We start from the raw sequence: 12723 nt of genomic DNA on the forward strand, positions 1-12723 counted from the left end.
ACCCTTTCCTTTCAATTCAAGATTACCCACAAGGTGATAGACTACTTAAAAATTAAAAAGCATCTGTGACATGCTTAAAGTAGCCTCTACCTAAGCCAGCAGTCCTATCGATGAAAAGAATCTCATAGCAATGGGAGTACACAGCATCAATAAGACCATTTAAAAGGTGTGTGGCCAACTCTACAATGTGTTTGGGCAGTAGCTAACACATTGGAGCACAAGTTCTCAATTAGTCATCACTAGAAAACAAACCTCATGTTGGATATGCCAACTGTACCAAAAATTAGATGATTTTAAAATTCCAAATCTGTTCAGATGCTTACTTCTATCTGCACAAAGCAGAAATAACCTAACCCCAGATCTGTGTGTTTATAAATTCTGTGCACAGAGCCTTCCTTCACATTTACATAGTAAGTGTTTCAACTTGTAAAAGTCAACTGTATAGCTGGTCCATGGAGCAAGAGGATGACATTTATTTTGCAAATGACTTTGAAGCAACATGTATGTTTACAACATAGAGGCAACTGCAGGCAACCCTGCTTTGCTGGATCACTACTAAGAAAATACTTTTCAATACTAAGAGCCATGGCTGCCTAAAGGAAACCTCATAGGAAAAGTCAGTGTCTCACCAGCATGACAAAGAAATGAATTAAGAGGTATCCATCACAGAGTAGTAATGATGTCTAAGAGAAATCTCCAGCCATCACTGCAATGACAGCATGTCAGGCGATACCTAAGTGAGTAAAACACTATTCCAGCTTGTGGCCATAAAACCCCATTCCAATTTTATCAATTCCCTTCCAGATTTCCATGCACACCAACGAACAAGTAGATACCTTCTTCTACACCTTTATTTTTTTATTTAGAGAATGGGACTGCTGGCAAACACAAAAGATGACAGGTATTACCATTCTAGAGAATGCAGCAGCAGTATATTCTTAGTTGCAAACATTTTTTTAGCTTTAATTAACCTAAGGAAGAGAGAATGGAGTAAAACCAGAAGAATTAAGAACTACTTATGTAAAATAATGAAGGTTTCATGGAAAAATGTTTTGTTTGTTCCATTTTCTTTAAGGAGGGCTGCACTTTCTACCTGAGACCCAAAGAAAAAAAAAAGAAAAAGTATATTGAAACACTCACTGCATGTCCAGCTTAAGTCAGAAAGAAGAAGGATTAATGTATTAACACAGATTGTGAATGGGGGACTCAATGAACCAAACACATAAGGTTGAAGATGGCAAAAGCTGATGTTAACTGCTGAAATTCCTTTAGCTAGCATGCCTTCCTAATTCTGTTTAGATCAGCATTATAAAAGAATTCACAGCAAAACTTCAGTTTGTTGTGCTGACATTCTACATTAACAAAGTCACAGCAAAACATTAAATGTTTTGCAACTATTAACACTCTCCTGTTGGGCATAACTTCCATTTTCAATAACTGAAAGTAATTTGTTAACATGAAAGCACTGTTACAAGTTTTGATCACTAAGGAAGAAAAGCCAATAAGTATGCAGCTTTCTAATGCTAGGAAACATCCACCAGTTCACCCACTAAACCAACTAAAATACAGATTCCAACATGCAAGTAATCTGAAAACTATCACGATGCCTAGCTACAGAGTGGTAATTACACAATATTGTGAATGTCACCCACATGACAATTTTGTTTTGGTAGGAGCTTGAAAACTGAATCCATCTGGAGTGTACTGCACAATGAGGTCATATAATATAGGTCACATTACCCAATAACATGGCCCTTTTCCCCGTCACAAGGATTCCAAAATCCAAAGTTCTACTTCAGAGCAATACAGCAGTCACTGTAAAAACTACCCTTTACATGAATCAGGTGCTCTCTGGGATTTATGCAGGTCACACACAGAATACTTGTTTAATCAGTACTCCCTGTCTCAGAAATAGTTTCAAGAGTTTTTGCAGTTTCCATGGAGACCGAAGCCAAAGAGTTCTTACAATTTTACATCTAAGCTGCCAAGTTTCTTGGGAAAGCCTGAAGAACTAAAAGTGGCAGTAATATCCATTTTACTGTCTATCACATGCCACTTAATTATTTTAGAAGCAAATTCACCTTTCCGTATGAGGAGAATATTTTATAGTTCCATGTGTTTAATCAGATGGAAGTAAATTGTTTAAGGAGTTCCAACTACTTTTCCACAGAAATTGTATGATTTCAAAACCTCCTCATCTTCTACTCCATTTTACCATATTGGCCAGAGATACATGGGCTACATGTATCTAATGCACTTTTGCCCCACAAGGAGGTTTTTAATGCCATCTTCCTATAACATCCTCCCAGGCAAACTGATTCAATCAAGGCTAGGAAAGTAGAGTGTGAGGTGGACTGAAAACTGCTGAAATGCCAGGCTCACAGGGTTGTGATCAGCAGCACAAAATCCATCTGGAGGCCAGTAACTAGCAATCAGCCCCAAGGCTTGACACTGGGGTCAATAGTGTTTAACATCTTCATTAATGACCTGGACAATGGGACAGAGTGCCTCTCGGCAAGTCTGCACACCATATAGAACTGGGAGAAGTGGCTGATACAGTAGATGGATCTGCTGCACCTCCACAGGCTAGAGAAGTGGGCTGACAAGAAACTCTAGAAGTTTGACAAAGGGAGAGGCCAAATTCTGCACCTGGGAAAGAATAAACCCATGTATCAGGGCAGGCTTGGGGCTGACCATGTGGAAAACAGCTTGGCAGAGAAGGACACAGGTTGTTCCTGGTGAACAACAACTTGAACATGAGTGAGCAATGTTCCTCTGAGCGAATCCAGGCCTGTAGGGAGGAAAGTAGAGCCAGCAGATTGAGGAAGGTGATTTTTCTTCTTTGCTGAGCAGTGGCTGAGATCACATCTGGGGTTCTGGATTCAGTTCTGGGCTCCCCAGTACAAGACAGACATGGGTGTACTGGAGCAAGACGACTGAAAGGTCACAAAGATAATGAAGGGGTTGGAACATCTGACATAAAATGAGAGGCTGAGAAAGCAGGGATTGTTTAGCCTCAAGTAGAGAAGGCAGGGATCTCACGAATGTTCAAAAATATCTGATGGGCAGAAGTAAAGATGTACCCAGACTCTTCTCAGTGGTGCCCAGTGAAAGCATGAAAGACCATGGACACAGACTGAAATACAACAAATTTGCCTTAAACATCAGAAAACAACTGTTTTACTGCAAGCATTGCCATACACTGGAACAGGTTACCCAAGCAGATGCTGGAGTGTCCATCCTTGGAGATACTCAAAAACCAACTAGACATAGCCCTGAGGAACCTGCTCTGATTGACCCTCCTGGAGACTTGGACTCCAGACTCAAGTATTCTGTGATTTTGTCAATGCAAAGTGCAGAGAGAGGGAAGGATATGCATTTGTACTTTCCCCTAGAAAGCGATGCCCCAGCGGAGCTCAGCTTCTAAGAACTCCACCAAGAAGCTCTGGTAAGTCAACCTAACTGATGCAGCTATAAATTACATGGGCTCCGCTAAGTGGCTGTTATAAACAAAGATAATTAGCACTGAAGTCAGGCTTCCCTGTCCAGGTCAACTTCTTCAGATGCAAGAGCTCTAAAACAGGCTGCAGGATGCTAGGGACTTTGCTAAAAATGGCACTGTTGAGCAGTTCTGGGCATATCCACTCAGCTAAGACTGTACCAGGATGGGTCAGGAATCCTGATGACAACCTGTGGCAATCAAACAGGACCTACTCAGCATACTACAAAAAAAAAAAAAAGAGCAGCTGGATCCTTTTAGACCTTCCTATCTCACAGAAGTGAGGAAAGGATATTCATCTTGCACTCAGGACCATATAAAAAAAAGAAAGGATGTGAATTTCACTGAGCAAGGCATATTGCTTATAAAACAGTTAATAAGAAGCCTTTATAAAGACCATTCTAAAGCATCCAGCAGTTTTTTGAAAAGCTCAGTCTCCCATACATTTAAGAAAACACATGAAGCAATTGAACCTCTGTCTTCTGCAGTTTCAGCTTTGGCTCCAAGGACTGACAACAAAGTAATGAAATTTGCCTAGCAACAGCAAAACACAGGAGTAAAAAAACAGCATACAGAAAAGTTCTGAGCACCCTAACATACCAATTTAAACAAGTACCAACAGCTACAGAGATTCCAGTCCAGAGTTATGCACTGTTTTGTAGAGGAAACAATCTTACCAGTTGTGCTAGGTTTCTGTGGCAGGTTTTTTGGTACCAGGGGAGGGGGCTACAGCAATGGCCCCCTATGAGAAGCTTCTTGAAAGCTCCCCATGCTCCAGGACTGACCCGCCTCTGGCCAAGGCCAAGCCAATTAGGGATGGTGGCCACACCTCTGCAATAATGTATTTGAGAGGGGGAACCTGATACGGGGTTAGGACTTGTGAGGAGGTGTTATGAGAAGGACACCTATGCGATATGATTAAGGGGTCGGGGGCACAAATTGTGTTCTCCTCCATCCCTTCAGTTGGGGGGATGGATGAAGAAGAATACCAGAGAACTCAACAGATGAACTTGTGGATCCAAGACTGGTGTTACCGTCAGGGCTTTGGATTTTTCAATCATGGGTTGGTATACAGGGCACCAGACCTTTTGGCATTAGATGGAATGCACCTGTCCCAGAGGGGGAAGAGGATCTTGGGGCAGGAGTTAGCTGGGCTCATTGACAGAGCTTTAAACTAGATTTGAAGGGGGCAAAACACCAGCTCATCTGAAGTGCATGTATACCAATGCACACAGCATGGGTAACAAACAGGAGGAGCTTGAAGCCATGATGAAACAGGAAAATTATGATGTTGTGGCTATTACAGAAACATGGTGGGATGTCTCCCATGACTGGAGTGCACCAGTTGATGGCTACAAGCTCTTTAGGAGGGACAGAGAAGGAAGGAGAGGTGGTGGGGTGGCGCTGTATGTTAGGGACTGTTATGATTGCTTTGAGTACAAGTGTACTGAAGACAGGGTGGAGTGTCTTTGCGTTAGAATCAGGGGGAAGGCCAACAGGGCAGATGTTGTAGTAGCAGTCTACTATAGGCCACCCACCCAGGACAGAGAGGTGGACGAAATATTCTATAGGCACTCAGGAGAAATCTCATGATCGCTTGCCCTTGTTCTTGTGGGAGACTTTAACTTCCCAGACATCTGCTGGAAATACAACACAGCAGAGCGGGACCAGTCCCAGAGATTCCTGGAATGTGTGGGAGACAACTTCCTGACACAGCTGGTGAGAGAACCAACCAGAGAAAGTGCCCTGCTGGACCTCCTCTTTGTGAACAGAGAAGGACTGGTGTAGGATGTGGCAGTTGGAAGACCATTAGGGCACACTGATCATGGAAATAATAGAGTTCTCTATTCTTAGAGAGTCCAGGAAAGGGGGCAGCAGAACTGACATCCTGGACTTCCAAAGGGCTGACTTTGACTTGTTTAAGCAACTGCTTGACAGGATCCCTTGGGAGACGGTCCTGAAGGATATAGGGGTCCAGGAAGGCTGGGCACTCTTTAAGAAGGAACTGTTAATGGCTCAGGAACAGGCGGTCCCCAGGTGCTGTAAGAGAAGCCGGCGACAGAGAAGACCACCCTGGCTGAACAGGGAGCTTTGGCTGCAAACTCAGGGAGAAAAGGAGAGTTTACAGCCTTTGGAAGAAGGGGCTAGCGACTCACAATGATTACAAAGATGCTGTGAGGCTATGCAGGGTAGAAATGAGGAGGTCTAAAGCCCAGCTAGAAATTAATCTGTCTTCAGCACTCAAGAATAACAAGAAATGTTTCTATAAGTACTTCCCCAGCAAAAGAAAGACCAGGGAGAGTCTCCATCCCCTGCTAAATGCAGGAGGAAACATGGTAACAAGTAATGAGGAAAAGGCTGAGGTGCTTAATGCCTTCTTTGCCTCAGTCTTTAATAGCAAGACTAGTTGTATTGAGGGAATCCAGCCTCCTCAGCCAGAGGACAGAGACTGGGAGAACGACCCCCCCGCAATCCAGGAGGAGACAGTCAGTGACCTACTGCATCACATAGACACACACAAGTCTATGGGACCAGATGGGATACACCCGAGGGTGCTGAAGGAGCTGGCTGGGGTGCTCGCCGAGCCACTTTCCATCATTTACCAGCAGTCCTGGCTGACCGGGGAGGTCCCGACAGATTGGAAATTGGCCAATGTGACACCCTTCTATAAGAAGGGTCGGAAGGATGATCTGGGAAATTGCAGGCCTGTCAGCTTGACGTCATTGCCCGGGAAGCTGATGGAGCAGCTCATCCTGAGTACCATCACACAACACATGTGGGACAACCAGATGATCAGGCCCAGTCAGCATGGGTTTATGAAAGGCAGGTCCTGCCTGACAAACCTGATCTCCTTCTACAACAGGGTGACCTGCTTATTGGATGAGGGCGAGGCTGTGGATGTAGTTTACCTTGACTTTAGGAAGACCTTTGACACCGTTTCCCACAACATTCTCCTGGCAAAACTGGCTGCTCAAGGCTTGGATGATCGCACGCTTTGCTGGGTAAAAAACTGGCTGGATGGCCGGGCCCAAAGAGTTGTGGTGAACGGAGTTGAATCCAGCTGGCGGCCGGTCACGAGTGGTGTCCCCCAGGGCTCGGTTTTGGGGCCACTCCTGTTTAACATCTTTATTGATGATCTAGAAGAGGGGATCGAGTGCACCCTCAGTAAGTTTGCAGATGACACCAAGTTGGGTGGGAGTGTTGATCTGCTCGAGGGTAGGGAGGCTCTGCAGAGAGATCTGGACAGGCTGGAGCGATGGGCTAAGGCCAACTGGAGGAGTTTCAATAAGGCCAAATGCCGGGTGCTGCACTTGGGCCACAACAACCACCAGCAGCACTACAGGTTTGGGGAGGAGTGGCTGGAGAGCTGCCAGTCAGAGAGGGACCTGGGGGTGTTGATTGACAGCCGGCTGAACATGAGCCAGCAGTGTGCCCAGGTGGCCAAGAAAGCCAATGGCATCCTGGCTTGTATCAGAAATAGCGTGGCCAGCAGGGACAGGGAAGGGATCTTACCCCTGTACTCAGCACTGGTGAGGCCGCACCTCGATGACTGTGTTCAGTTTTGGGCCCCTCACTACAAAAAGAACATTGAATTACTCGAGCGTGTCCAGAGAAGGGCAACAAAGCTGGTGAAGGGTCTGGAGCACATGTCGTATGAAGAGCGGCTGAGGGAACTGGGGTTGTTTAGTCTAGAGAAGAGGAGGCTGAGGGGAGACCTCATCGCCCTCTACAACTACCTGAAAGGAGGTTGCAGAGAGCTGGGGATGAGTCTCTTTAACCAAGTAACAAGTGATAGGACAAGAGGGAATGGCCTCAAGCTGCACCAGGGAAGGTTTAGACTGGATATTAGGAAGTATTTCTTTACAGAACGGGTTGTTAGGCGTTGGAATGGGCTGCCCAGGGAGGTGGTGGAGTCCCCATCCCTGGAGGTGTTCAAGAGGCGGGTTGACATAGCACTTAGGGATATGGTGCAGTTGGGATCTGTCAGTGCTAGGTTAACGGTTGGACTAGGTGATCTTCAAAGTCTTTTCCAACCTAGATGATTCTGTGATTCTGTGAACACCGAGGTCAGTGGAAGGAAGGAAGAGGAAGGGGAGGAGGTGCACTAGGGCAGAGAACCCCCTGTATCCCGTAATGAGATGGCAGGGCCAACCCCCTGCCATCCATGGAGGTCCACGGTGGAGCAGATGCTGACCTGTGGAGAACCCCACACCAGGGCAGGTGGCTGCGCTTAAAGGAGGCCAGGACTCTGAGGGGAGAAGCTACCACTGCTTTTGTAGTTCAGCACTGAGGACTGCAGCACACAGAGGTGACCCATGCCAGAGCATCTTGGGAAGAGTGCATCCTGTGGGAGGGAGGGAGTCATGACGGAGAGAGTTTGTGGAGCATTGTCTGCTGTGAGAGGGGAGCCACGTGGAGCAGGGGAAGAAAATGCAGAGGAGTGCTTTCCTCCCCTCAGGAGGAACGAGTGGCAGACTGACCAAAAATCTCCTATTTCCTGCCCCCATGCCGCTGGAGGAAGGAAGTAGAGATATCAGGAATAAAACTGAGCCTGTGAAGAAGGAAGGGGTGGGGGGAGGTGTTTTTAGATGTGGCAATATTTCTCACTGCCCCACTCTGTCAAGTCTTGTCTTAGTCAGCGTTTGAATTAAAGTGATGTTCTTTTTTTTCTTCTCCTAACGAGTCTGTCTTTTGCCCATGATGGTAACGGGTAAGCCCTTTCCTTCCTGTCCTTACTTGATTCCCAAGCCTTTTGCTTCATTTTCTCCTGGGGGAAAGGGGTGAGTGAAGAGCTGCATGGTACTCAGTTGCCCTCTGGGCTCAAACCACGACACCAGTTGACCCAAATGAACCTTAAAATGGCTATAGACACAAGCTGCTTGATGGCATCTACTTACATAAGTGATGTGTGTATTACAGGTCACAGCTACCCACTTGAGAGCAGTTTAAACCAGCACTGTACCTGGCAACACTACTAGCTGAGCTTTTAATCTGCAAAAATTCAGCCAAGAAAACATCAGAACAACAACCAACACTATTACAGAGGCACATTATTTGAAACAATACTAAACAAGTACCAATCCTCAAAGATTTTGTTACAGAAAGTTTTTTATTATTTTACTAGAAGAGCTTTCAAAAAACATGCTATATGGTATCATTTTCTCTTCATTGTATGTTAGTGTTTATCACAGTCTTCAGTCTAGGGTTTAAACAACATTAAAACTTCAGCTCTTTAAAAACATTATGGGAGCTCTTATTCTTTGCCTCTCCCTCCACAGACAATGGCACTAAGACACTTTACTCCACTGTGCTTGGCGTCCTCCAAGCACAAGCAAAAAGCTCCAGCTCCAAAGCACCTACAATGTGATAATGAAGAATGGAAAGTGGGACTGCTAAAAAAACCCAACAACAAAGGAACATGGATGTGAGCAGTGAAACTATCTAACACTATTTTAAACAAAGCATAGGAGAGGTATAAAGGAATTAGGAGAAACAGTAGATTAATAGAATCTAAGTAATACTCAGGGTCATGGGTCACATATTTACTAGAAGACAAGAAATGGGGCTTTTTATAAGTACATGATAACTTTTTTAAAAGAGTTGAAAGAATGGAGAATTCACAGAATCACAAAGAGCTTGGATACTGGAAAAATGTATTGATTGAGGAAAGCAGTAACTAAAGCTAAACTGAGGAGCATTAGAAACAGAGAGTTAAAACTGAGTTTGACACCAGGTAGTAAGGCAAATTCAGGAAAGTGGTTTCTGTGCTTATACAAATCCAGACATCAATAATTACTGTATTCCACATCTACTCCTCCTGAAGCAAAAAAATATCAGAATGAACAGAGAAAAGGATGGTTTTCAGAGGCATTATACATAAAGACCAGTACTTAGACAGTATCAATCTATATAAGACCAAAGATGACTTCAAGGTAGCTGGCCTCAGACTAAGAGGTAATGTTCTACAGTGAGTCTCAATCTACACTAAGGATTGCATTACTGGAGTAATACGATGGCCCAGCACTGGGATGCATAATTCCACTGCAATAAGTAGAGAGTGCTAGACAACTTTAGAGAGCAATATGGCAGACAGGCAAATCAGTGAATAAGATGAATAATAACTCTACCTGTTAAAGGTGCCTGTTAATATGGAGCAATGGACACAAAGACTGTGCAGGAATTTAGTCTGTTAGAACAGGTCCTTCCTGGTTCAAAAACCTCCACTAGTCTACATAGCTTCATCAGCTGGGGATCCCATCTCCTTACACCTCTGATGAACACACACATGTCTACAAGTTCACAGTGTAGGTATAGCCCAAAACAAACAAGCAAAAGGAGAAGAAGCCAGAAAACAAAAAGCACCAATTGGCTTAGACCAGATGACACTCTGTAGATGACAATGCATAAGGCAAAGAGTTGTCATAAACTAAATACTGTCTAAAATCCCACTTGCCAAGCCTGCTGCAATATTTTGTTCCCCGTTTTGTTTTTTTTTTTTTTTTAAAAAGTACATTTAAATTTCACAGATAACAGAAAAGATTCTGGGATGGTAAGATTTTAGTCACTGTTAAATGTTATTTCTGTGAAAATATATCAAGTTTTTGCATTTCTGCACTAATATTATATAATATCGAATTTACAACTCATCTATTTTAACATACTGTATCATACTGTATCTCAGTTTGAATGCTCTGGATTAGTTACATGCAATATTAGCGAGTCCAACTGGATTTTACATGCACGCTCTAAGTTACATAAGCATCTTCCAACTATGTCTTCTTAAAATTCCAAATGCACTAATTCATTTTACATTAACCCCTCTGCTACACAAGATACCCAAAAGTACAAATATTTTAGCTACAAATGACTGCAATAACCAGTAACATACAATAAAACTGTTTTATTTATAAAACTTTGTATGTCACTATGCCAAACAAGGACAGACATTCAAAGAACAGCACGATAGTTGAGTTCTGTTCTATTACTTTAAAAAGTCTTTCTCAGGTCTCCTACATAGTAAGTTCCAAGAAGAGTGTTTTTAGGCAGCACATGCTGTTACAACAAAACATAATAAAATTTTAAGTAATTTAGCAGAGCAAACTGAGAACTCATTAAGAAACAAAATTAGTAAAACATGCACCTATATTCCTAGTGCAAAACTTCTGCAGAGAAAATGAAACTAGAAGAATGAGGTGATACAAACTCATACCAAAAAAAGAACATGCATTTTCTTAATAGAAAACTAACTCATGGAAAAAAATGATGTGAACAAAACCATTTATTTGAAAAAGTACGCTCTATATGGATGGTATTTATAGCTGCAGTATGTAGAGGAGCATTACTTTAGTTCAAAGCATGATTACCTGCTAACTTCAGAACTCAAGTAGCACAGCAGATGAATGGCCCAAAGCAAAGGTCCTGCATATGTTGCAAATGCTGTAAGGAAAATAGCTGGTATCTCCACATAGCTTTCTAGTCCCACAAAACCTGCTGAAACATCCACAGTAGCAATGCCATTTGAATTTCCCTGAAAACAGGAATGAAAAAGTAGAGATTCAAGTATCTCCAAAGAAACATTTAGAATACATTAGAACAAATTTAATTATTGCAGCAGTTAAAGACTTGCTCTTTAAGCCACTTTACAGTACAGCCATATTCTTTACATGGTAATTTCAATAAACCAGCTTACCAAACAAGAGCTTCTATTTAGGATTTACAGACTAATGAAGGCATAAACAGCATGATCTTTTGCTTGTCTTATTTTGTCTGCAAATTAACATGTCTGTTGTTTAATAAATTACATCCAACAAAGAGCAAGCAGCTACACTTGCTGATTTCAGTCACAGTCATGAAAAAAAAGTATTTTTCATCACACATGGTTCAAACCCAAGACTTAAGGCCTGCTGCCTAAAATTACACCAGGAAATAAATACTTCTTGCCCTTAGAGACAATAGGACTCTAATTTAGAGCTGTAGTGGACACTACACTGCCCATCTGTCTGCCCCAGGACATAAATTGCTGCATGTAACCAAACTGAGACAGAAAAATTCAGAGAGGTTTCTGCTTCCCAAGTCTCTATACCACAACAGACTGCATTCAAATAGACCATCAGTCAGCCTAGATAGCCTGAATCATCAATAGAAGGCATTTAAAACCTAGAAAACCACAAGGAACACAGAGCAATGAAAGTACCAAGACCTGCCCAGGACTTGTACGTCTTATCTAATTTTCTTTTTCAGTGACTAAGACCACTAAATAACAAGGGATAATATAAAACTGAAGGAAGTATTTTCCCCTGAAAATGCCCAACTATTTAATTTTACTCAAATACCTAAAGCAGCAAACATACCCCCTGACTAAGACAGAATATTTCTTAGCTTAATAGGTCACAGATAGGTTACCTCAGACTAGTGCAAAAACTCTCAGATATTCTTACCATACCTGGAGAAGCAGATCAGTTTCTACAGCACTGGTATTCTAACAGCCATCAAATTCTCCTTTCTGCCCTACAGAATTCCAGAACAACCCAAATGTAAGGCTTGTCAGCCAGCACTGATAGCCTCAGGCCCAGTTCCAGCAGAGCATATGAGGAGTGGTGGCTCCCATTTTCTCTCCGACCTGACTTCCTCCCACCTCAGTGATTGCAGTCTTCTTGAACTGCAAGTTAACCCAGTGTGGAAGTGCTATCATCAAATACACATGATTGGGCTGCCCATGAAATCCAGAGCACACAGGGAAGCACAAAAATTAGGTAGCTTTTTCAGGTACATAAGTAGGCACCAGGGATGGAAAAAATCCTGTTTCTGAAACAGCTTTAAAATCTAAGGAGGAAAAAGCCATCCATGTTGACAGAACTATTCAGAGCTTGTTATCAGTAGTCACTGTCCCCATGAAGATAGCCCCAGAATGTAAGGGGAGTCTGAAGCTGTAAGAGGGCAGTAAAGTATGGATTTTACCAAGATATTGTATAGCAGAAACATCTTGACATGACTGTCAGTCTTCCTCATTTTGCCCCTCACCATGCACCACTGTAGTAAAGTATTGTTACACTGTCCCAGTGTAATAAATTATTGCTGTGCATTTAGTATAATGTTCTGCAATGACAGGAGCAGTGCAAAGCATAACTAATGACGAGCAGCTAAAGAAAAAACATATCTGTACCCTAGGACCTGTGAGATGAGACTGGAAAAGAAAGCTGTAAAACAAGGCTCCTCCTCAGGTT

At 43.0% G+C, this 12723-nt stretch overlaps 1 protein-coding gene across 5 annotated transcripts in view; it reads right to left on the reverse strand.

The window, feature by feature from the left end:
- Nucleotides 1–12723, reverse strand: part of PIGG (phosphatidylinositol glycan anchor biosynthesis class G (EMM blood group)) — a 98733-nt gene that overhangs the window by 30180 nt on the left and 55830 nt on the right. For 3 of the 5 annotated variants that reach the window (XM_074812155.1, XM_074812149.1, XM_074812150.1), the window contains one exon: nucleotides 10864–11027. The exons of 1 other annotated variant lie outside the window; for it this stretch is intronic. In XM_074812155.1, the coding sequence (XP_074668256.1) occupies nucleotides 10864–11027 (164 nt within the window). Of the gene's footprint in view, nucleotides 1–10863; nucleotides 11028–12723 lie in introns of those variants that run through there. One more of the 5 variants, XR_012621572.1, reaches the window with a different exon arrangement.

The sequence above is a fragment of the Strix aluco genome, chromosome Z (assembly GCF_031877795.1).
Source record: "Strix aluco isolate bStrAlu1 chromosome Z, bStrAlu1.hap1, whole genome shotgun sequence".
In the NCBI taxonomy this organism is placed as follows: domain Eukaryota; kingdom Metazoa; phylum Chordata; class Aves; order Strigiformes; family Strigidae; genus Strix; species Strix aluco.